Source organism: Eretmochelys imbricata, chromosome 5 (genome assembly GCF_965152235.1).
Source record: "Eretmochelys imbricata isolate rEreImb1 chromosome 5, rEreImb1.hap1, whole genome shotgun sequence".
Lineage (NCBI taxonomy): Eukaryota > Metazoa > Chordata > Testudines > Cheloniidae > Eretmochelys > Eretmochelys imbricata.
In genome coordinates, this window is record NC_135576.1 from 49733454 (window position 1) to 49756575 (window position 23122).

The 23122-nt window shown below is 37.5% G+C and overlaps 1 protein-coding gene across 2 annotated transcripts in view; it reads right to left on the reverse strand.

The window, feature by feature from the left end:
• Positions 1-9710: 9710 nt before the first annotated feature.
• TNPO1 (transportin 1) overlaps positions 9711-23122 on the reverse strand; it is a 129810-nt gene continuing 116398 nt past the window's right edge. For both annotated transcript variants that reach the window (XM_077817081.1, XM_077817082.1), the window contains 2 exons: positions 21779-21921; positions 9711-15016 (listed from right to left, as the gene is read on the reverse strand). In XM_077817081.1, the coding sequence (XP_077673207.1) occupies positions 21814-21921 (108 nt within the window). In that variant the 3' untranslated portion in view covers positions 9711-15016; positions 21779-21813. The remainder of the gene's footprint in view (positions 15017-21778; positions 21922-23122) is intronic.

Here is a 23122-nt window from a genome sequence, read left to right on the forward strand (position 1 = left end):
ATTGGTTAGTCTCTAAGGTGCCACAAGTACTCCTTTTCTTTTTGCGAATACAGACTAACACGGCTGTTACTCTGAAACCCATCATGGAATAGGGATTAGACATTCTAATATAGTCATATAATGTTTAAGAAAAGTTTTGTAAATGAGTTTCAATAGTTCATGGATTAGGAACCCAAATCTTATGGGGTTCCAGGGGCTTCTGTGTAGATTTAGGTTAATTTTTCTATCTACCCAATGGGACTCAGTGCTTAGTCTAGAAGATACCAGCAGAGATGCTTAATTTTGCAGTTCTCAAACTGTGGATTTGTGGCTCCAGAGATAACATGCTTGTTAACAGCAAAAATGTTTTAAAATATATAGAGGTGAGAAATAACAGAATAAATAAATAATAATAATAGTCAATCCCTTATCTCTCTTTAAAAGTGCAAAGTTTCAAAAAGTTCAATGAATAGAAGATTGTTGGGGGTGGAATAGATCTGGACAAGGAGAAGAAGTCTGGAGATAAATGTGAGAAGGGAGGGACAGGCAGTAGAAACAAAAGTGAAACTGTTTGAGCAACATATTCCAGAAGTCTGGAGGTCTGTGTGTAGCCTTCATTGATTTGAGATCTACCATACCATTCTCTCACTAGAAGGGAAAACCTATAATGGCAGCAAGCTGTAAAAGCGACCCAGTTTGGGAATATTTTAATGAAGTTCCTCTACCTGTGGGTAAGACAGGCATGCGTGCAAAATGCAAACAGTGCAACAAAGAAATGCAAGGCCTGGTGGCCTGAATGAAACATCATGAGAAGTGTTCCTTCTCAGGTGGAAGCTGCGTTGAAGATGATAAAAGGAACACGTCTGAACATGCAAGATCTTCAGGTTGGTAAACTTTTTTATTTCAGACTTCTTTCCTAAGGACTGCCTATCTTCCTTCTGGACTATTCTTGAATTCTCATGTTTGAGCAAAAAATATAGTTGTTACTCTATGGTACTATCATTTTAGATGCAGTTGTGATAAAAAATAAATAGCTGAAATAGGCAGATCTTTCTATGTACAGTTTCACCTGTAAAGTAGTACAGAGTGTCAGTGAATGCAATGAGTAATACTAAATTAGCAGTATGGTAATCCTAATTAAATAATTGCATTGACTTATTTTGTTTAGGAGAATCCATCCTCAATTTACAGGATTCTGAAGACTATCCACCTTCAAGATCATCATTTTCTATAGTTTGAGTTACGTCATGGTAGTGTTTCAGTCACATCATGTATGTCACATAGGCACAGTATATCACCTATAGCAAAAAGGAAAAAAAATCTCCATCATCCAGAAACAACCATAGATAAATTTGTGAAAAGAACCAGATTACAAAAAGAGGTAATGGATGAAAAAATTGCCCAGTTTTATGCAATCAACTCTCCTTTCCGTATGATTGAGAACCCACACTTCATTAATGTGGTGCAGTCATTAACACCAGGATACAGTCCACCCACCTGAGCAGATGTTGCAGGCAAATTGCTGGATAAAGTGTATGGAAGAGAAATTGAGCAGTGTGCAAACGGTATAGAGGGTGAAATTGTTAACCTGAGTCTTGATGGGTGGAGCAGTGTCCACAATGATCCTGTTGTATGTGCTTGTGTGACAACAGAAGAAGGGAATGTCTTCCTTACAGAAACAACTGATACATCAGGAAATGTACACACAGCAGAATACTTACAAGTATCAGCAGTAAAAGCTATAACAAAATTGTGAAAAACAATTCAAATATCTAGTACGCAGCTTGGTCACGCACAATGCTGCAAGTGTATCCAAGATGAGAAGAAATTATTTAGAAGAGGGTCCCAATAACACACAGTTGCAGTGCTCATTTGATGCACCTCTTAGCCAAAGACTTCAGTGTTCCAGAAGTAAAAGCTAATATTGTTGAAATTACAAAATACTTCCGTAACAACCACTTTGCAGCAGCTGCTCTGAAAAAAGTGGGAGGAATCAAGCTAACTCTCCCACAAGACATGTGATGGAACTCAGCAGTGGACTATTTTGAGCACTATATCAAGAACTGGCCTAATCTGATGACAGTTTGTGAACAAAATCAAGAAAAAATAGATGGCACTGTCACAGCCAAAGTTGTCAACATTGGACTTAAGAGACATGTTGAACATATGCTGAGTACCCTGAAGCCTATTTCTGGAGGCTTGAACAAAATGCAGGGAAATAGCTGTTTTATTGATGATGCTGTTGAAATTTGGAAGGAACTGAGTGAAATCTTAAAAAGAGAAACATGTAATGACAGAGTTAAATTACAAGCATTAAAAAAACAAAAACCGAATGGGACAAGCACTCTCTCCAGCTCATTTTCTTGCAAATATTCTCAATACTCAGTATCAGGGTCAAACCTTAACTGCTGAAGAAGAGGAGTTGGCTATGACATGGACATCTAGCAATCAGCCCTCCATAATGCCAACTATAATAAACTTCAGAGCTAAGGGCGAACCATTCAAGAAATATATGTTTGCTGATGTTGTTTTAAAGAAAGTCACACCAGTGAACTGGTGGCAGTCATTTAAGTACTTGGATTCAGAGACTGTTGAAGTGATAATCTCACTTAACAGCAGTAGCTTCTTCTGCTGGTGTAGAAAGAATATTTTCTTCCTTTGGACTAATTCATTCCAAACTGAGAAATCGTTTGGGACCTGAAAAAGCAGGAAAGCTTATTTTTCTTTTCCAGATTGTGAACAAACAGGAAAATGGAGGTGAAGATGACTGAGTTAGCTGCAGAAGCCAATATTTTAAGTTTCTCATGTTGACCTGGCTAACAGTTGATTTAATTTTTGTTTTTAAAAAAAATGTATTTCATTTAACTATTTTAGTTAAAAACAACTTTAACAAAAACCTGATTTTAAAAATCTTGAATGTTTAACTAAATTCAAAAATTCATATGTTTGTTTTGTTAAAATATATGTTTGCTGTTGAAGAAAAAAATCCAGAATACATAATGTTTTTAGTTAAATAAAGCAATTTAAATGTCTGGTGATGTTCTCCTCCTACTACAGCTTGGCAAGAAAATCCTCGAAATAATAATGTTTAACCTGTTGAATTGGAGATAGTTCACCTCCCAATGACTTCATAAGTATCTGCTTCAATTACCTTTGGTAAATGAAATAACCAAACAATCATTCATTTTCTGATATAGCTGTAAAACTAATCTAAAAAGTTTTCAGAATAAATCATTTACAAAGTGCATAGTGTGTACCTTCTAAAAATAAATTCTACATCTATCTCTGAATTGTGAAGAATGTGTATTAAGGTTATAACAACCAACAAGAATGCACTTTTCTGTAGAAATCCATGATTAAATAGAGTCTTCCTGATTAGTGATTTAAATCAAATACACCCTGGAGTGAATTCATCTCACTTGTGGATCCTTTTGGATTTGATGTTTGAAAAGGTGAATGCAGTGCCACCAGCCTTGTCCTGTCTGCGATAGGCCAAGAAGCTGACGGGTGAAGGGAGAGGAAGAGAAAGAGAAGGGGGGCTAACAGAGCTTGCAGTGTCATCAGGCCAGGCCTCTTATGCAAGCTCAGTTGAGTGCTTAATCTCTGAAGAGGTCATACATTGTTTGTTGGCAACACACCTTGCATTGATTAGCATAAATTTTAATTCAGGTAGTTTTTGGTTACTGTCTTGGGGCCTGTACAGTGGATAGATAAGAGGTTTCTGTTTCCTTGGACAGTTCCTCCCAATTTGGTCTGTGAAATGTAAAATAGTGCATTGCGTCATGGCATGTTCTGACTGGAGGAAAGGTTGGCTGGTTCACAAAATCTCAGGGCAAGACAGGTCTTTTGGATCCTTTTGGCACTATAACTTGATTGAGTCCTGAGACTTCACAGAGCTGGAGAAGTCTGTTTCTGGAGTAGTGGTGGATGTGCTGGAAGCACGTTGGAACAACACCACTCTGTAGGGTCAAGTCCAAGGAAGGGATGAGGGGAGAGAGTCAGCATCAGGCATTCATTTATTTAAAATAAGGTAGTGTGTTGTTATAACACCCTTAGTGCCTGCACTGGCTTTGTGGGGGAGAGAGGGGAATGGAAATAACGTGACAGCTGTAACTATTTTTCTGACCAGAAGATGGCAGCAAAGGCAGCAGGAGCAGAGCGGAGGCTTAAGGCTCCTTCCCATATGCAAGATAATCGTTTGGAAGCCTCAGTTCCTGTACTGGAGGACGATCTGGGAGAGGAGTCATAGCCTCACTTTCACATTTTAGAAACATCTAATTTTTCAGAATGAAACAGTGGCCCCTGCCCTGCTACTGTGTCCATTATGGGATGGGGGTGGTGGGGAGGAAGGGGGAGAAAGGGTGGCAGAGAAAGGCCAGAAGAACAGGGACCTAGCCCACTTTAGTTTCCTGACATCAATTCAGAGCTTTACACAAACATTAAGCTAACTTAAGAAAAATATGGGATGTCCAAATCAGTTAAGTGAATCTTAAAAACTTATCACTATAGAAATAATGAGTTTAGGGAACGCGTCAAAAGAAAAGCAAAGAAGGAAGCAGCTAGTATTCAGCAAAATCCCATCCTTTCTGCTGAAGCAAGAGGATAAAAAAAGTCATCTGAACAAATTTTAATGTCGAAAATATGTATCATGAACAGGCTTGCTTTAAGGTCCAGCATTACAAAAAGAATGGATTTCCTAGGGTTTACTAATTTTTTGTGGAGGATTATTAAAGAGGAAGGTCCTTTCCCATATTTTGAGATAGAAAAAATTGAAAGAAAGCTATATAGTCTGTTCTGTGCCCTTTTTGCCTTTGGTTAAAAGCATGGAGGAAGGCAAGGGCACATGCGTGGACCAATGGACTCTGCTTACAAGAATTCTCTGAGTGCAGGTGCTTGGAGTGAATGCCCACACCCACAGTGGAATATACATAGGGCTCAGGCCTTGAAGAAACATTTGTTGTGTTTGTAAAGGAACAGGATGATTTATTCATATCATATCTTGATGAAATATTTTCTATTATATCGGTAACTAGGGAGGATGTTAAAACTGCAACTATTAACTTTAAACATTTTATAAATCAGCAGGACCAGGTAACTTGCACCTAAGAGTATTAAAATAATTGGTCAAGGAGCTCTCTGAACCATTAATGTTGATTTTTTAAAAGAAGTTTTTGAACACAAAGTTCCAAAGAACTAGAAAATATGTACCAATATTTTAAAAGGGTAAACGGGATGACCCAGGTAACTAGATGTCAGTTAGTCTGACCCCAGACAAAATCATAGAAAGGTTCATATGGGACATAATCACTAAAATATTAAAGGAGAGTATCATAATTAATGCCACTCAACATGGTTTTATAAAAAAACCTCTGAGATTAAAAGTTTGGTTGATAACTGTATTGACATAATTGACTTCTGTAAGACATTTAATTTAGGCCTACATGTCCTTCTGATAAAAACTAGCACCATACAAAAATCAATATAGCGCATATTAAATTAATTTAAAAACCAGTTAACGGATAGATCTCAAAAAGTAATTGTATATGGGGATTTATTATTCTATGATGGCATTTACAGTGGGGTCCTGCATAGATCTATTCTTGGCCAAATGCTATTAAATATTTTTATTAATAGATCTTTAAGATAATAAAAATGGTTGCTGGTAAACTTTACAGATTACAAAATTTGTGAAGTGGCAAACAATGGAGTCATGTCACTTACCCAGATCAATTCGTATCGCTTTGGTAAGGTGGGTTCCTTTGAACATGGATTTTAATACTGACAAATGTAAGGAACAAAGAATGTAGGTCACAAAAGACGGAGGACTATCCTGGAATGCAGACACGCTGAAAAGCGCACAAGTAACAAACACAACAGCAGCAGCTCAGTGCAATACTGTAGCTCAGTGGTTTCAACATGTGGTCCGTGGACTCCTGGGGGTCCACAGACTATCTAAGATTTTTCAAATGGGTCCACACCTCCATTTGATATTCTTTTAGGGGTCCACAAATGAAAAAACATTGAAAACCATTGTAGCTAAAAGGATTAGCACAATCCTTGTCTATATAAGCAGAGGACTATCTAACAGCAGGGAGGTGGTATTACTCACTAGTGAGATCATTACTGGAGTACTGTGCCCAGTTCCAGTGTCCATAATACAAGGAGAACAGATACATTAGGAGAGGGGCTTCGGAGAATATTCATGAGAATGTTAGAGGATTACAGAACATGCCTTATGATAGATACTCAAGGAGCTCAATCTTAAAGAAAAGGTTAAGGGGTAACTTAATCACAAGTATAAGTACCTATGTGGGGAACAAAAAAAATGATAACTTACTCTTCACTCTAGCAGTCAAAGCTCTCATTGCACCAGTGCCAAAAAGAGGTAATATAACCTCCTTATTCCTAGTAGGTATTCTACTATTTATACATCCATGGATCACATTAGCCCTTTTTGCCACAGCACCACACTAGGAGCTCACATTCAGCTGCAATACCCAACATAACCACCAAATCTTTTTCACAATCACTGCTCCCCAAGATACTTTCACAGAGAGAGAGATTATGGCCTACATTCTTTGTTCCTAGACGTATAACTTTACATTTGGCCATATTAAAATGCATACTACTCTGTGCTCATTCCCAGTTTACCATGCAATCCAGATCATTCTGTATCAATTGTCCTGTCCTCTTCATTATTTAACATTCTCCTCATTCATTCTCAAAAGGAGAGAAAATAGAGATATTTTAGAGATCCGCATTTCAGATTAATACCTAATAATACTAGCTGTTTCGTAGCATTTTCATCAGCTCTCAAAGCACTTCACAATCTCTAATGTATTTATCCCCACAACACCCCGTTAGATAGGGAAGTATTATCCCCTTGTTTACAGATGGGGAACTAGCACAGAGAAATTAAATGACTTGTGGGCGGTCACACAGAAATAAGTGGTAGAGCAGGGAATTTAATCCAAGTCTCCTCTCCCAATTCCTAAGCCAGTGTTCTAAGCACTGGACCATCTCTCCTCTCATTAAATCTATTGCCCAGAGAGAGTTCTTGCTTTTTTCTGATCCTATGAGACCTCTTGGGCATCCTGCATTTTAGTACAGTAACTCCTCACTTAATATGGTTTCAAAGTTACGTTTCTGCTCAATTAGACAACATGCTCATTTAAAGTTGTGCAGTGCTGCCTTGTAACGTCGTTTGGCTATCTCCTCTGTACACGGCATGTAAGATTTTGTGGAAGAGTAGCAACTTTACAAGGGAGCATTGCACAAGTTCCCCTTCTCCGCCTCCTCCCACTCCCTCCTTGCGCTTCCCCCACCACCAAACAGCTGTTTGGCAGCACTTAGGACTTTCTGGGAGGGAGGGGGAGGAGCGGGGAAGTGCTGCGTCTCCACTCCTCCCCCTCCCTCCCAGAAAGCAGAAAGTCCTAAGCGCCGCCAAACAGCTGTTTGGCAGCACGGAAGCGCTGGGAGGGAGGGGGAAGAGTGGGGAAGCGGGGAAGAGGTGGGCCTGGAGTGGAGCAGGAACGGGAAGAGGCAGGCCTGGAGCATCCCGCAGCAAAGTCAGCGCCTGTTCTTCTCTGGGTAAGCTGCCACTGCTGCTGTGAAGGTGCTTCCTAGCGTCCTTGCCTGCAGCGGGCTGTGCCTGTGTGATATAAGCCAGGGGCACTTCCCAACCACAGTACAGTACATAATGCCTTTTGTCTGCCCCCCCCAAAAAATTTCCTTGGAACCTAATCGCCTGCATTTACATTAAATCTTATGGAAAAATGGGATTTGTTTTACATCGTTTCACTTAACATTGTATTTTTCAGGAACATAACTATGTTAAGTGAGGAGTTACTGTACTGAGGAACAAGTCACTATACAGCCTGTAAAGAGAGGCTGAAAGAGGCCTATTAAGAGAGGGAAGAAAAGAACAAAGACTTTCTTAGCTGTAAGCGCTGGAAACCAGTATTGGAGTCTTACCTCCGCCCCCAGTTTTCTCTGAGAAAAGGGTAAAGTATCTTAGCTTCTTCTAACAGAAGAATCTTAAACCAGATTAGGAAACAAAGCTTGTGTAACAGGACTCCTTGAATCACAAGGAGATGAAACAGACCAACTTCAAAATAATGTTTGGATTCTTACTGATTCATCTCAAGGGAGAGGCAGGTAACAGGCAGCTGGCACCTAGAAACCAAACTGATGGGTGTCTTATAAATGCACATGGAGAGATAAAACCTAGAACTAGATTATCTATGCATATTTTCAGTGAATGATATGAAACCTCTGAAGTCATTCATTTTATGGTGGGTCTCTCTACAACTAAAAGAGAGGGCTGATTTGAAGGGAATAAGAACTCCTCATATGCTGATTAGCCAAGTATTGTCAGTTTTCTCCGAAAGTATCCAAAAAAGCCTATCTATTTTTTGCAAATGCTACCAGTTCTGAAAAGCTCACTTCTGAAATAGCTATCTCCAAAACACATTCATTTTAAAAGTCAGTAACTGTGCTAGTGTGCTATAGGTAAGTGATTAAGCCTCATATCAATTAATATTAAAAAACAAGTTACAACTGTGTAATAGAGCAGAAACAGAATGCAAATCCATCAGATTGTATAGAAGCCTAAACCTCTAACTCTGCAACTCTGATTGGCATCACCTGTCCAACAGGACTAAAGTAGGGTAGAGAGAAGATGCAAAGCATAACTCATTTTTTAATGCAGGTTTTCAGTATTGCTGCCAGTAAAAATATTGTTTTCACATTTTGTACATTGTATTTGTTCTAAATTTGAATCAAGTCAGACTCATCCATCTAATAGGATTCTTCTTCAAACTTAAATGGAAAGTGAGTAAATAAACTGGACACACTGCCATTCCAAAGTATAAACGGTGTATATAAAATAAAAATGATTTTCAGTCCCGTGCACGTAATTATCTATTCAGCAAAATATACTGAAAAGTGTTTTAGCAAAAGTCTGACAACTCTAGAGGGAAACTATGTACATAATATGTTAACTCCTTTTGACCAATTCAGGTCAATTTTGAATACTGGATAGTCAAATTAACATCTGTAAAGTACATGGATTTTGTCCACATTTGTCAGTTTTACACTTTCACATCACAGGATTTTGCAGCAGTAGGTTGTGTAGAAAACGAAGAAACACATCCTCAGCTGGTATAAATTGGCATAACTCCACTAAAGTCAGTGAAGCTACGCAGATTTACACCACTTGAAGATCTGATCCTAAATCATAAGACCATGGCAGTTCTACTTTTTATTAAAGACAGATTAAAATAAAGAAGTTTTCTGCCTTTCATAACCTTATTTCTATTCAGATTTATCAGTATTGTGTGGTAAATAAAACTTCATTTTGGCACATTAAATGTTTTTAAGTTATGCTGTTTAAAACCTACTGAATGCAGTGTCCCAGGGGGCAGAAATTACCTGCATCACCAAATACAGATTTATTTCAATTTAGGTATAACCTTTTGCTTGTACAAATACATTTACAAAATATCAATAGAGTGTGAGGCATCTAGAACAAAGTTATTTGGATTACAGGTGTTAGTTGAGCCAGAGATCATTTTCTTTCAAATAAAGAGAAAGTCCTGTTCATTTCAACACTGAGAATTTACAGCCCTCAGAACAGAGCTGAACCACAAGAGTGCACTACTGAGTAAGTACAAAAAAATATGTCTGGACATGAATTTTTTATCTTCCATTAAAAATCAGAGTGCAACATCTATATTTAAACAACTTTATTAACATAGTCAAGCAGTGATTAACATTCACATCTATTATGTCACATCATACAAATGTAAATACAAAATTACTACAGTACAATATATATTCTCTGCATGATCCAAAATATTTGGTGGCCCCAAAAACTCTTTAAAATTCAGCAGCTTATCAAAAATTAAAACCATATTCTATTTAAAATGAAGTACTATTAGCACAGAGGCAGACTTCAAGAAATATCACTCAATTTAGTACAGCTTGAGAAGTTGCAGGAGGATATGTTTGAAGGAAACATTCTAACGTGGCAGGTACAGGAAACATGAGATTTAAAGCTTTCAAGCAAAACTCATACAACCTAAGTTGTCAGCAGAAAGATCCAGTCATTTTGCTAATTCTAAACTATTTTATTCACTGCATCCAATCTTAACACTTTTATAACTGTTTAGGTATTAAGTTAGGTCATTTACAACATATCCACCTCTTTTTCCTTGTAAGATAAGGTAATATTAACATAGAAAATTTCTACAACCAAATAAACCTGATTACACAGTGTGGTCCAAACATTGCTCCCACAAAAGTCACCCAGGCTTTCCCAGTTTTGTTACTCATCCGTAGAAAGAGATTTAAGGATGAAGTACCTCAACAGTATCAACTTACAGAAAAGAGATACTACGCTGTAAGCCTTGAACTTGTTTGGAAAGTAGATTTGTTTAAAAGTACACTGTCCAACAAAGCATGGGAATTAACCTTATTATACATCCATTTTAACTTCCCCTCGCATGAATACATTCAGATTTATAAGTATCTTTATTATTTTAGCACAATACACATTGGAAAGGCAAGCCACAATGTACTTATTACAGTTTTCATTTAGAATAACCTAAAACTGATTTAGCTCCAACAATAAGTGCAAAAAGCAAGAACCATCTATAGATAGCGTTTTTGTATTGGAGGAAGAGGTCTCATAACCTGACAGATGTAAGTCATACTGAAGAATATACATATGAAACCTACAACTAGTGTATCAAACTTGTACCCAAGATTAGGTATTGCCAATAATATGTAATGAATATGTAAGCAAACTGCTGTATGCAAACGAGTGTTTACATTACTGTGTGTTAAGTGGTTTACAGCAGCAGTTTCATTATAGATCTCAATCTTTACCTAAAGCTACAGTAAAAAAAAGTAATAGTCTGTAGACCTTCCACAGTATTTTAAAGGTCCATCACCTTACAAAAAAAAAAATTGAGAAGCAGTTAATGCCAAGTTATAACTTTTTTTTATAATATTTGAAACAAAAAACTTCCTATGCAATGCTTAAAAGCACTATTTATGAAGTATTTTAGTTGCTGTTATGCATGGATGCAGTCTTCTCCAGGAAAGATTGTTTTGCACCTTTATCTGTTAATACATTCAATATGAATAAAATAGGTGACTGATGTGAAGCAAAATCATTTTTGTCCCATAGCAGGTTAATTTAGATTGTAAGAGTTTAAGACATATATGAAAATACATATATGAAATACATAAACTGGTATAATTACGACGTGTTTTATACATACGTTGTGAACAAAAAGGGTACAAGAGTATTCACCTGAGATAAAACTAGTCTCTGAATATTTCATGTTGGAGTAGCAATGAGTTTGTTGAGGAAAGCCACTTAAAATTTTAGAATATATATTTGATTATATTATACATATATGCAGCTTAAGTAATTTAGATCAATGCTAAAGAAAGTCTTAACAAAAATCACAGTGCGTGTCAAGATTGTTTAGTACAAAATTTATGCTACTTAAATTTTAAAAATCATAATGGCTATAAATTTTAAATCCATTCTTTTAAAAGTGATCTCTTGGGTACAACCTCTAGTAAGTAGCAATAAACTGAAACATAAGAATTAGCTTATTACAATTTTAATTATGTACAAACTGATTTAGAAAATCAAGCTTCAAAAAATTTACAAAATTGATCATTTTTGCTTACATTGCCTGAAGTCATGAAGTAGTCTATAATTTTTTTTAAATGAAAAAGACAACTTGTTTTCTGAATGTATAAATGAAAAACTGTCGTACTGAACTTTACTTTAAGACTAATTTAACTGCAATTTAGAACTGCCAAAAAGGTGCATTTAAAATTTTAAATACACTTTCTGATACCAACTTAGGTTGATCAGCAGCTTTTGTTCACTGTTAGAATCCTTCAAAAAGGGAAACTCAAACAGGAAAAACAAGGCATATAAAAAACAGTAAACACTGACCTCCTGAGGTTCCTACAACAAAATATTCAAGTAGAAAATCTACATTATCACTTAGCAGCGGCTATTTCTGTAGTTTAGCACACTAACAGCACTTTATTCAGTGCATAAGGAGCAGATGAAGTAAGCCGTGCTTTTAGCATGCCAAGAGGCAGAAACACTGGAATGTAACAAAGACAAACATACAATTCTACTGGTATAAACATTCAGTCAACATTCAAAAACTGTCAAAAACTACACCACAAGAATTAAGATGCTTTATATATATATCCCATGATGCAACAATTTGAATTACAACTGTTAATGCTGAATCAACTTTTCTTACCTCAAGTTATAACCTAAAATGTCTTCTGCAAATGCCTGTACTATTATGCATTAGGAATATGGTTTAATTTGCTTTAAAATATACCAGAGGACCTATTAAAGTACTATGATTATGGCAGTATTGTTTAATTTTGCATTGTTTTGATTATATTCCTTACTGCTATACCAAATCAGTTCACATTGTAAACAGTCACACGTTTATAGATACAGATTTAAAATACACACATAAAAGTGGATATGATGGGCTAATCTGACTGATTTTTCCTCCAGTTAATGGGGTTGCTGCAGTTGTTAGAGCTGAATTTAAATAAAGTCCAAACAACACTGCACTATAAAGTAGGTTTTATATTATATACAAAATTTTAATCTGGAAAAGCTGTAGTTTTTTCCTGAAACTTGCCAAATGTTTAACCTATACAAGAAATTAAAATACATTTGGGTCTAGGACAAGAGCCTACCTCACTACATTTTAATAGTAATATGTCGGACGTATTTTTAGTCAAAGAAAACTATTACCCACTCACTTTAGAATTATTAGCCAAGAAGGAAGATTTGTAGTTTCTAACAAAGCAACTGAATTTGAAAGCAAATCACCACATGCAGTTCTGATTAAACAACATGAGTAAGTATCATGTACTAGCATTACTGAATTTAGTCAGTATATGTGAAAACTATCTTCAAGCAAGATAATCTATTATCATTTTGAAAAGCCAAAAAAGGAATGTGTAAAACTTGTTCATGCTACCATGCATTAAAAAAAACTTCTTTAAACAGCATTTATCACACAACTCAAACTTCAGTGCAATGGCTAAATTATTCAAACATTCTTAAAGAATAGAACCATGCAAAGAAGATTAAGTTCTTACAAAACCTGTTATCCAGTATTCATTCTGCAATGCAACGGTAAGAAACTAAAACTATAAAAAGGCTGTTATGGCTTAATTTTGTTTTATAGATTAATTACACAGCACTTGAAAAATGGAAAGGTGTGGCTTCACCTCTGACCAGCAGAGTTAAAATCTCTCCATTTTCCTTTATCATCATGGGATACACTCTTTAGGTAATCTAAATTAATAAAGACTTGCACTTTCAGATGGACACAAGATCAAGTGTACCAGTTAGGTTTTCACATTCACAGTACATAAGAAAATACACATGGAAGGAAAAGTAAAGGGTTAACTTAACAAGGATTTATTCACAGGAATACACGTAAGTAGAGAAAAACAACAGAAAAGCCAAACAAATGAAATGAAGAGGATCCAAACCAACTTTCACTCTGTAGCTTTTAACTTGCACCCTTGTGCACTTAACTACGACACAAAGGGCCACCAACATGCGCCAATACAGTGTAGATACCCTGCATTACATCCATTAACTTAAACATCTCAAAGATCATGCTTTGAACAAAAAAGAAAGCATAGAAGATAATATGTTGAGTGGGAATAAACAATGAAATATAGCAATCATGTCATCAACTTCTACAATTGTCTTTACGTGCCAACTAACATTTATGCAGCCTTTAACAGGTCTTACCATGAAACTCATTTTTAGAAGTTCTGATAAAATCACTAGCAGTATATAACCATGCAGAAAGCACATCACACTGACAGCACAGAGGCAAATATTTTGCACAGCTATATCAGCTTTCCACATTGTGCCGGTTACACACAATACAATATCAATCTTATTCTTAACAGATCCTAAAGAGATATTTCAAGGCCTAATTGTAAACTACAGTACTTTATATCTATATTCTTAATAAAAATAAAAATCCACAGAATCTTTAAAAAAGGATTTTTAAATGCAGGGCTATATTAAATTGGTAAACTGCAACACAAAACTGGCGCAACATAAGTAAAAGTATACCAATCTCACTCTATGTGATGCAAGCATGCTACTTTCCCACTAATTTAAATTACTTCTGATCACTAGGAGCCAGAATGCATGCCTGAATCTTAAACTGCATGTTAAGAATAATGCCTTACTCTTGAAATTAAATCTAATGAAGTACAACCATCAAATCATATCCACTAAAGTTTTTAATGTAAAATTAAGATGTCAATCTTTCCTTTGAAATGCCCCTCCCCCCACCCAAAAAAATGAAAGGAGTGACTCATTTGGCATCTTGCAAGTTGCTTCATTTTGTTAAAGTTAAACCTTTATTATGGGGTTTCTATATTGTACACTGCAGGTGCCAGTTCCTAATACAGGTAGCAAGCTGCATTTTAACTGTACTAACTTCATTTGTGTAGTTCTTCATTAACATGCAAATACCTAGGAATCCCATCAAGCAGGATGAAATAATGAGAAAACCCTTACTTAAACAGTCAAAGGCTTTTTGTAAACCCCCACCCCCATTCTTAGGTTTCCTTTATTGTGCGCAGAATAGTTTTCCTCTTTACATATCCCTATGGTTCAATTATATGGTTCTTGTTTTGGTACAATTCCCCATAATATTCCAGACTGTGCTGTTTTGTGAATAGATTCTCTTTTTTGCTTCTTCACATCCAGTGCAGAGTTGTAATAGGAGACAGATTTCCACCCACAAAGGCTCCAGATGTTAAAACGTTTCCCAACATCGACTTAATACAGTGACGGCAACACCTCCCTCCCGCCCCTCCCAGTAGGCTTGGGATTGTACTGTATTCCCTACTGGTTTACCCTTCCCCCCAGTAAAGGGTAACATTTTCCCTGGGTGCAGAGGCTCCCTCATAGTCTCCTAGACTGAAGGACCTGTAAAGAAAAGAAAAATAGCACAATTAAGTGTTTAGAAACAGGTTTAAATTTACTAAGCTACGCAGGGTCAAAAATAAACATTTTTGTGGTAAACAACTTACACTATTTTTTGTTAAAATAGATACAGCATTCAGATTCTCTAACAGCCTTTAAAATAAAACAGTATCAATCTCTTCTCATTTTTATACCTTTTGTTCTAAGTCAGGAAAACAACAAATCTTCCTGCCTTAAATACACTAACAAGTCCACTCATGTGGCAAGCTTAGTTTTGAACAATTTTCACCAGCACTGATATTTTCAGAATAAAAAACTAAAAACTTATCAAATATGTAACAAATCCTACTTTAACTAAACAAACCCATTAAACTTATGTCAACATAGAACTCACTTCACATTTAACGTGGATAAATCAGTTTTCCAAAATCACAATGCAGGAATAACTAATTAATACTACAACATACAGTTTTCCCACAAGTTTACTGAAATTTAAATATTCCATAACAAAATTCAACCAAGTATGAAACTATATTTAATATACTTTGATACTGTCCACTCAATTGGAATTGGGAATCAATTCTATTTCTCAAACTACTTCTTGGAGTGCGCCACATCTGGTAGTTACAAAAAAATATTTTCACTTGTAAACTGATCAGATTTTCAAAGGAGTCATTTAGATGACAAATACTGAACCTCTTAATGATTTTTTAAACCACTTTTCAAATTGAAACAGCCTGTAATAGATTTGCTTCTGACTGTCCAGGAACATACTGATGGTTTGAGTCCACGAATAAAAAGATTCCGTATAGTAGCTCCACTCACTTTACACTCTTAGGTTGGAGGACCAAAATTTGCAGGACCATTTAAATAGCATTGTTAGAAGAACTGATTTCTGCTTTCATTCCACACAAAAATTAGTCACATTAAAAGAATACTGAGTTTCATCACTTTATCATGAAATGTTAAGGTTGACTATGCAATCTTAATTTTGCCTCATCATATATGTTTTACCATTCTTCCCCCCCCCCCCCCAACGCTCTCTACACACACCACTTGAAAGCTTATTATGTTTACTTTAAGATAACGGATGATGTGGAGCTGTCAAGTGGCATCGTTACCATAGAAACAATGACACCAACACATTAAAATGAACACTTGGAAATATCTGCATTTGTTTCTGTTACTGTAATGACTATATTATTTGAAGACATAAAATTGGATTTCTTTCTGATCCCAAAGCATCACAAAAATCTAAAGGGTACAACAAAATTTGGTAATAAATTTGTACAGGTATCACTGAAATGTAATAGCACTGGTGTCACTTCTAGTCAACATGATCTTGTTCATCATGATTTCTGTCAAGTGAAAGTGGGTTACTATAGTCTTCATTCCCTTGGCATGTACACAGTTCTGTTCAGGGAAGCTTGTTCTGACTACAGATATTTGATTGTGCAGTGACCTCTACAAGTACAGGCACAAATAAGGTCTTACAGAAGCTCAGTTACCATTGGGCCGTTGAAGAATACAGGAAGCAGTTCATCATCCACATTTTTCCATGCATGCCATAATGATGGCCCAACATCTGATTTATCTATGTGAAAAGACCTTCAATTCTGTTTGCTAAGCTACTTTTTTGACGGGCTCTTCAAAACTGTCCTCACATGGTGGGAAGTTAGCCAGGGACTTCTTTGATGATTAGAAAGGGACAACTAATTCAGGTTTCTGTGAGTTTCCTTTTCTCTCTCGCTCTCATCATCCAGCACTGCTACAACTTCCTTGGTGCAGAAATTGCACCACACTTCCCCAGTTTGTCAAGAGCTCTGAAGCTCCCTTTGTTTTGACTATATTAAACAGATTTTTCTGCCCCAATACAAAATAGGGATGGAACAGAGTCACCTCCGTAACATAATGCATGCACAGTAGAAAGTAACAGGAAGTCAGAAATGAGTGTGTCACAAATACACACAGGTATGAAGCAATACTTGTCAGTTGTGCTGGTAATGGTGCCTGTTTCAATCTACATTACCTGGGTTTTCCAATTTTGGAAAGCAGTGAACAGCAAGGGCCAAAACATCTGTGTCTGGTGACCTAATCACTATGTTACCTTTGACACAAAGACCCAAAAGCCATACTGGCACATATAGCATGCAGAAGCATCCTTGCGTCCACTTCCTCTTCAATGCTGTACATTTCTTGAACTTCAACACCTCTGTTGGTGATGGATTTTACTACTTCACTGAAAAAGACTCCAGCAAGAAGGAGCTTTTGTGCTGGGTGTGCTCCCACGCTTAAGTGGACTTTGAACCGTATACTCACGGAAAAATTTAACAAGTGCCTGCTTGTTGGATGTTACATTTAGAAACTTTTTTCCATGGAGGCACAGGACATCCCCTCATAGATCCTGCCTGGCGCTGTTTTTCTGCAGTTTGTACAGAGTTACTGTTGTCATACATGTCAAAAGACTTCGATTACAGAATTAGCCTTGTCAAATCCTTTTAAGATCTGCTTCAAATACTCAGCCAATTCATCGAATGTTTGGAATTTGTCTCCAGCCATCATTTGTATGACGTCTGAGGTACACAGTGGTTTCTTCTTTCTTCTTAGCTCAGGTTGGTCTGTTCTTCTCATTGTTCCATCAACAGAGAAGATGGACTCAGGCACAGGTCTAAGAACAAGTGCCACTGACATCTCTGTATCGTGCTAAGCTCAGGGCTCTGCAGAAAATTTCTGGAGCGAGAGCTACTGTGATTGTCCTTCCCTTGCCCAGACTTAAATCTGGTCTTCCTGGCCATGTCAGCAAATGTTTTAATGCCAGACTTCTTGACGGGGCTGAAGAAGCTATGTGTCCCATCAGAATCAAGTGCACCTCTTACAAATCTCTCCATTTGTTCTTCACCGACATGTGCTCCTTTCAATAAAGACTCTTGTAAATCTGATGTAACATGCAATTCAGTAGATATAATAATAAGCACATCTGGATGTGATTCAGGGTCCAGTGGGTTGTTTGTTGTTGATGACATGGTTGGTAAGAGCTGTAACATGCTTTTCATTCCCCTTCAGTTTAGCAGCAAGGACTTGTTTGTGGACTTCATCTTCACTACTTCTTGTTAGGCCACTTCTTTCATAGTTTTTACATATTCACTCAGGGCATGTCTTGTGAGGATCCACCTGACAAGTGCTGGCTTTTTTCTTGTCAGTCCTACGATCCCACTGCTTCCCTTTGAGTCCTTGATGACAGTTTTCTCTCTTTCCAGGTCACTCCAAATTCCATTGAAAGAATCTGGAATCTGATGAACAGCAAATTCCCCAGATTCAAAGGCACTGGGTACTTCTTCAGGGAAATTTAACATGTCAAGAATGTTGACCGGTATCTACCCGGCATACACTGTTCCCTCTAAGCTGTGCGCGTGTGCACACAGATCCTAAACACCGTGCGCACAAAAGTTTGCACAGAAGAAATTTTTTGCGCACACGGCCTGTCAAAAATTAGAGGGAACATTGCTGGCATAGCTGAACCTATTTGCAGTAAAGTAGTATGGAAACTTGGCACACAGTGTCAGTGAAGCTTCCAGTCACCCCCTCGCTCTGCATTTGGCAGTAGTATCTGCATAACCTGGAGAAACTGATTACAGAACTTGAATGCAGGAGACTGGGCATACCTCCATCTCTGAAATTCTTCCAATTGTGGAGCATATACTTAGAGCCTTGTGCGAATACAAATATATACCCGCGGATGCGGATATCCGTGGAACTGCAGGGCTCCCCCAGGAACTGCAGCAGCAAAAGGAGCAGAACATGCCGCTGCCACCCCTGGAGCCAGTGCCCTGTACTGGCGGCACCGACCCAGCCCTGCCAAGTGGGGCGGGCACCAAACTCACCAGCTGCCGCCCCTGGTAGCACTCTTGTTTTCAAGCAGCGTGCATGCCCCCAGACAGCTGCATGGAAGGGACGGGCAGGGGGTGGGGGTGGGGGGGCATTTCAGCCGCACTGGAGGAGCGGCGGTCCAACATTTTTGTGCCTTTTGCCACTGCGGTTCCAGGAAGAGCCCTGTGGTTCCATGGATACCGATTTATAGCCACAGCTACACATTTGTATCTGCACAGGGCTCTACACATACTAAGTTACAGCATCATCAGACTATTTAATGACGTGTTTTAAGGACTCAGTTGGCACTTAATCCACTGTTACCAGTGTGCAACCTTCAGTGACAGATTGATTTGGTCAGCAATTTTAAATTGTAATATTTTTCTATATTTTCAATCACTTGTGACATACTTTGATAATTAAGAATATGCAATGTGAAAATATTTCATGTTCGTATTTTGGAAAATGATATTTGTCATTTTTGCCACATGCTAAATTAGCTTCATTTCTGGGGGGGGGAAAAAATACTTGCCCATGCAAAATCAATACAAATCTTTTAATGCATGGTCATTTGGAACCTCTGATCAATAAACACCACTTTAAGATACTGAAATTAACTTAAACAGTAAAAAGTGTAGTCAGTCTAGTTGCAGTGTCTCTGGAACTGTGCAAAAAATGACATTTTGGGTACTGTTGTTTCACCTCGCTTAGAGCAGTGGTTCTCAGACTTTTGTACTGGTGACCCCTTACAGAAAGCAAGCCCCTGAGTGTGACACCCCCCCCCCCCTTATAAATTAAAAACACCATTATAAATGCTGGAGGCAAAGCAGGGTTTAGGGTGGAGGCTTATAGCTTGTAACCCGCCATGTAATAACCTCGCAACCCCTTGAGGGGTCCCAACCCCCAGTTTGAGAACTTGAGAACTGTCTTAGAGGCTTATGGCTCCACATCATCTCTCATCTAAATGTACATCAAGTAAGATTTCAAATTTTCTATGATGTGGGTGTGTGCAGGGTGCCTACATTAAACTCCAAAAATATGGCCCTCTAGCAGACCTTGTTCTACAGTCATCTATTAAAGCTGAAATTCCCCTTTATTATGCACACACACACGCACTTCCAGATCAATCCTGGTAAATTATCTATTCATACACACAGGCACATGCAGTCTACCCCGGGGGGATTCTGCACCAAAAAAAATTAAAAATCTGCAAAACTATGCAAATTTTGTCAAAATAATGCAATATAATCACACCAGTTTCAATTGTTTTGGTAAATTATTTAAACTACAATATTGAAAAGAGTCACAACAACTTCAGCATTTCCTAAACACATGAAGGTTAAATTACAAAACACTTAGTAACTAATACCCTGCATTCTAGTTATAACCCTGGATTTTCATTTAAATTACATTACAGAACACCAAATGGGGGGAGGCAGGAGAGTAGAATGTCATTTTAAATTGCTCAGACTTTCACACATGAAAGTTATATAGTTTTGCTAATCATGGTCCTGGACCTTGCTAGGTACTTTGTGAAATGCTTGGTTTGATTGTCCTGACATTTTATTGACTGCTTAGTAAATGTTTTATTTGCCCTCAGTCTTTTTTTTTTTTTTAAATAGGTAAGTAAAATAAATCCTGAGCTGTAATCTAACCCCATGGTGCCACTTTGGCACAGGAAAAAAGTGAGAAAAGCACATAGATCTTCCTAGCTAATTCCCTTACTGTCATTTATAAGGCTTTACATCACTCTGGCAATGTAGGGGTCTTAAAACATTTACAGGTTTTATGTTCCTGGGGGAATTAACTGAGAATGGGAACAGTTAACTAACTATAGGAACATTAACAATGTTACTATGCAGGCAGGCTGCTACATTTCTGCCTCAGGGAATGAGCTCAATTAACCATCAACAGCAACATTAACAAAATGTGGGGAAGAGGGGGGTTTCAAAAGCTATTTTTTTTTAATTTAAAAACAAATTATTTTCAGTAACACGATACTAATATTTAACTAAGTGTTTTTCCGATTCTCAAGAAGTTATGGACATATTACTAGGCAGGCAGGCAAAGTTTCTGCCTCAGAGAATGATATCAATTAATTAGCAGGCAGGCTCCTACATTTCTGCCTCAGGGACAGTGCCTTCCTTGTGCATAATAAAAAGACCTACCCTCCTGCATGCCTGGTGAGCCGCAGAAGCAAACGAGAGGGACACAGAGTCTCTCCCGCTTGTTGGCCAACCCTGCCCCGATGGTGATCAAATGTCTCCCCTGCAGGCACACACGCCCAGCCCCTTTCCCCCTGCAGTGATTTGCCTCTCTGAGGCTACTCCAGGCACACTGGAACAGATGCGCTGCGCACAGAAATATGCGGACCATATGAATTCTGTGCCGCCATCCCATTAGAACATTGTGAAATTCTTTTAAAAACACTCATAATCCTGCCAAACACAATCCAATTATCAAAAAAGAAGAGCACATTTTCTCCAGGTCATAAATATAACTGTCATATTTCAAGTTTCCGTCAGCTTCTCTTGTTCAAAAAAAAAAAATGGTTGAAAACATTCCTCCCCGCCACTGATCCCATGCTTAAAAACAGCTTTTTGATAAAGGCTTAAGGAAAAGAACATTTTGCCCCAAATGAAAGCAAGCATAATAAATTTCATCAAAAAGTAAAACTAAAAAATTTCAAAGCAACTGAGTGTGACCTTTTACTACAGGTGCCACATATAATATTCATGTACAGTATTATAGCATGCATTAAAAGAAGGATGGTGCAAGAGCCAAATGAATAGGAACAAATGTAGCCTATACAGTGACTGTTTAAGAAACACACTTCTTGTAATGCAAAATGGACTTACAACTTAACTTCATAAAACTTGAATTTATTTTTGTACTTACCCCTAATTATGGGACTGCAGCTTGAATACATGAGGTTAAACTCCATAGTAAGCTGCAAGGCGCTCTTTTAAGGGAAGAGGAAACTGGTCAGAGAAACGCCTCCAATTTTCATCCCCAACTTGATTTTTAAATCCATGAAGGATCTGCAGGTAGGTTAAAAAAAGTTACATTTTTACCTCTGATTATTCTGAATCTCCAGTGTAACAGTCTGGAACACTTGCAGTCAGTTGCTCATCAACTACATATCATGCAGAAAACAGCATCAAACTTTGCTAAGACTTTTGTGCCAAGAAGTGTTGGCCTCAGCCTATCTCACTCAAATTCTCCAGATGAAACTTCCATAGCGCTGAGAAATAATTTTAGTGATCACTCTTAGTTCTAAATGAAAAACTGAACTAAGGAGCAGTTTTTATGAAGTGTAATTAGTGAAACATTTGCTATACCTAAAAAAGGGGTTAATCTAAAAAATATTACAATTAGTGAGGGTCATTCCAGGCAAATGTTCTAAAATACAAATTTTAAATTCTGCCAACTAATATACTTCATACTTTATTTCCTTTAAAAATGGATTAAGGAAGCAAACTAGAACTACAACCCAACCTAGTGTTTGACAAGGTTTAAATGCCTATCTGGCAAGTCCTGGAGTAAGAACAAAGAAAGACCCAAATTAGGGATTTGCATCTCATTGAAACCTCTCATTTCTATCCCCAGGAGATGGTTACAATCGGAACAGAATGGACCCTAACATTCAGAGGATACCAAGTCCCTTCATCCAAATATAACAACTGAATAGAGGCTTTAAATCAAAAGGGTTAGGATTTTAAATGCCTCTACTGGTATTCCTCTAACATAATAAATAAATGGGAAACAGAAAATATTTAGTTCTTTCAAAGTCAAATTTTAGAGCTTTATTGTCTAGAGCATTCCAGAGGTACTCAGCTATTGCAAAAGAAAAGAAAAAATGAGTTCTATATTAAGTAAGGGGAATCCAAAAGGAAACTTTGGAAAGAAAATAATTTTAAGGACTCTCTTCCTATCACCATGAAAGATTTAGCAGCACGTAAGTGTCAAAAGACCAGAAACATAGACTCACTGAACCCTCCTTGCAGAAATTATAAGAAGAAAAGGCTTTAAAATATTTAGAAAATGCTTAAAAGGGTTTAGAAAAAAAACTCAGTCTTGGTCTGCAGTACCAATGTATGTCAGTATAACCACCTGAGCGACGTGGTTTACTGACCTAACCCCTGGAGTAGACAGAAGGGTTTCTCCCATAATAGGTAGTGTCTTCACTATGCACTACTGGTGCAGCTCTGCTGCCTTACATGTAGACAAGCCCTAAGGGAC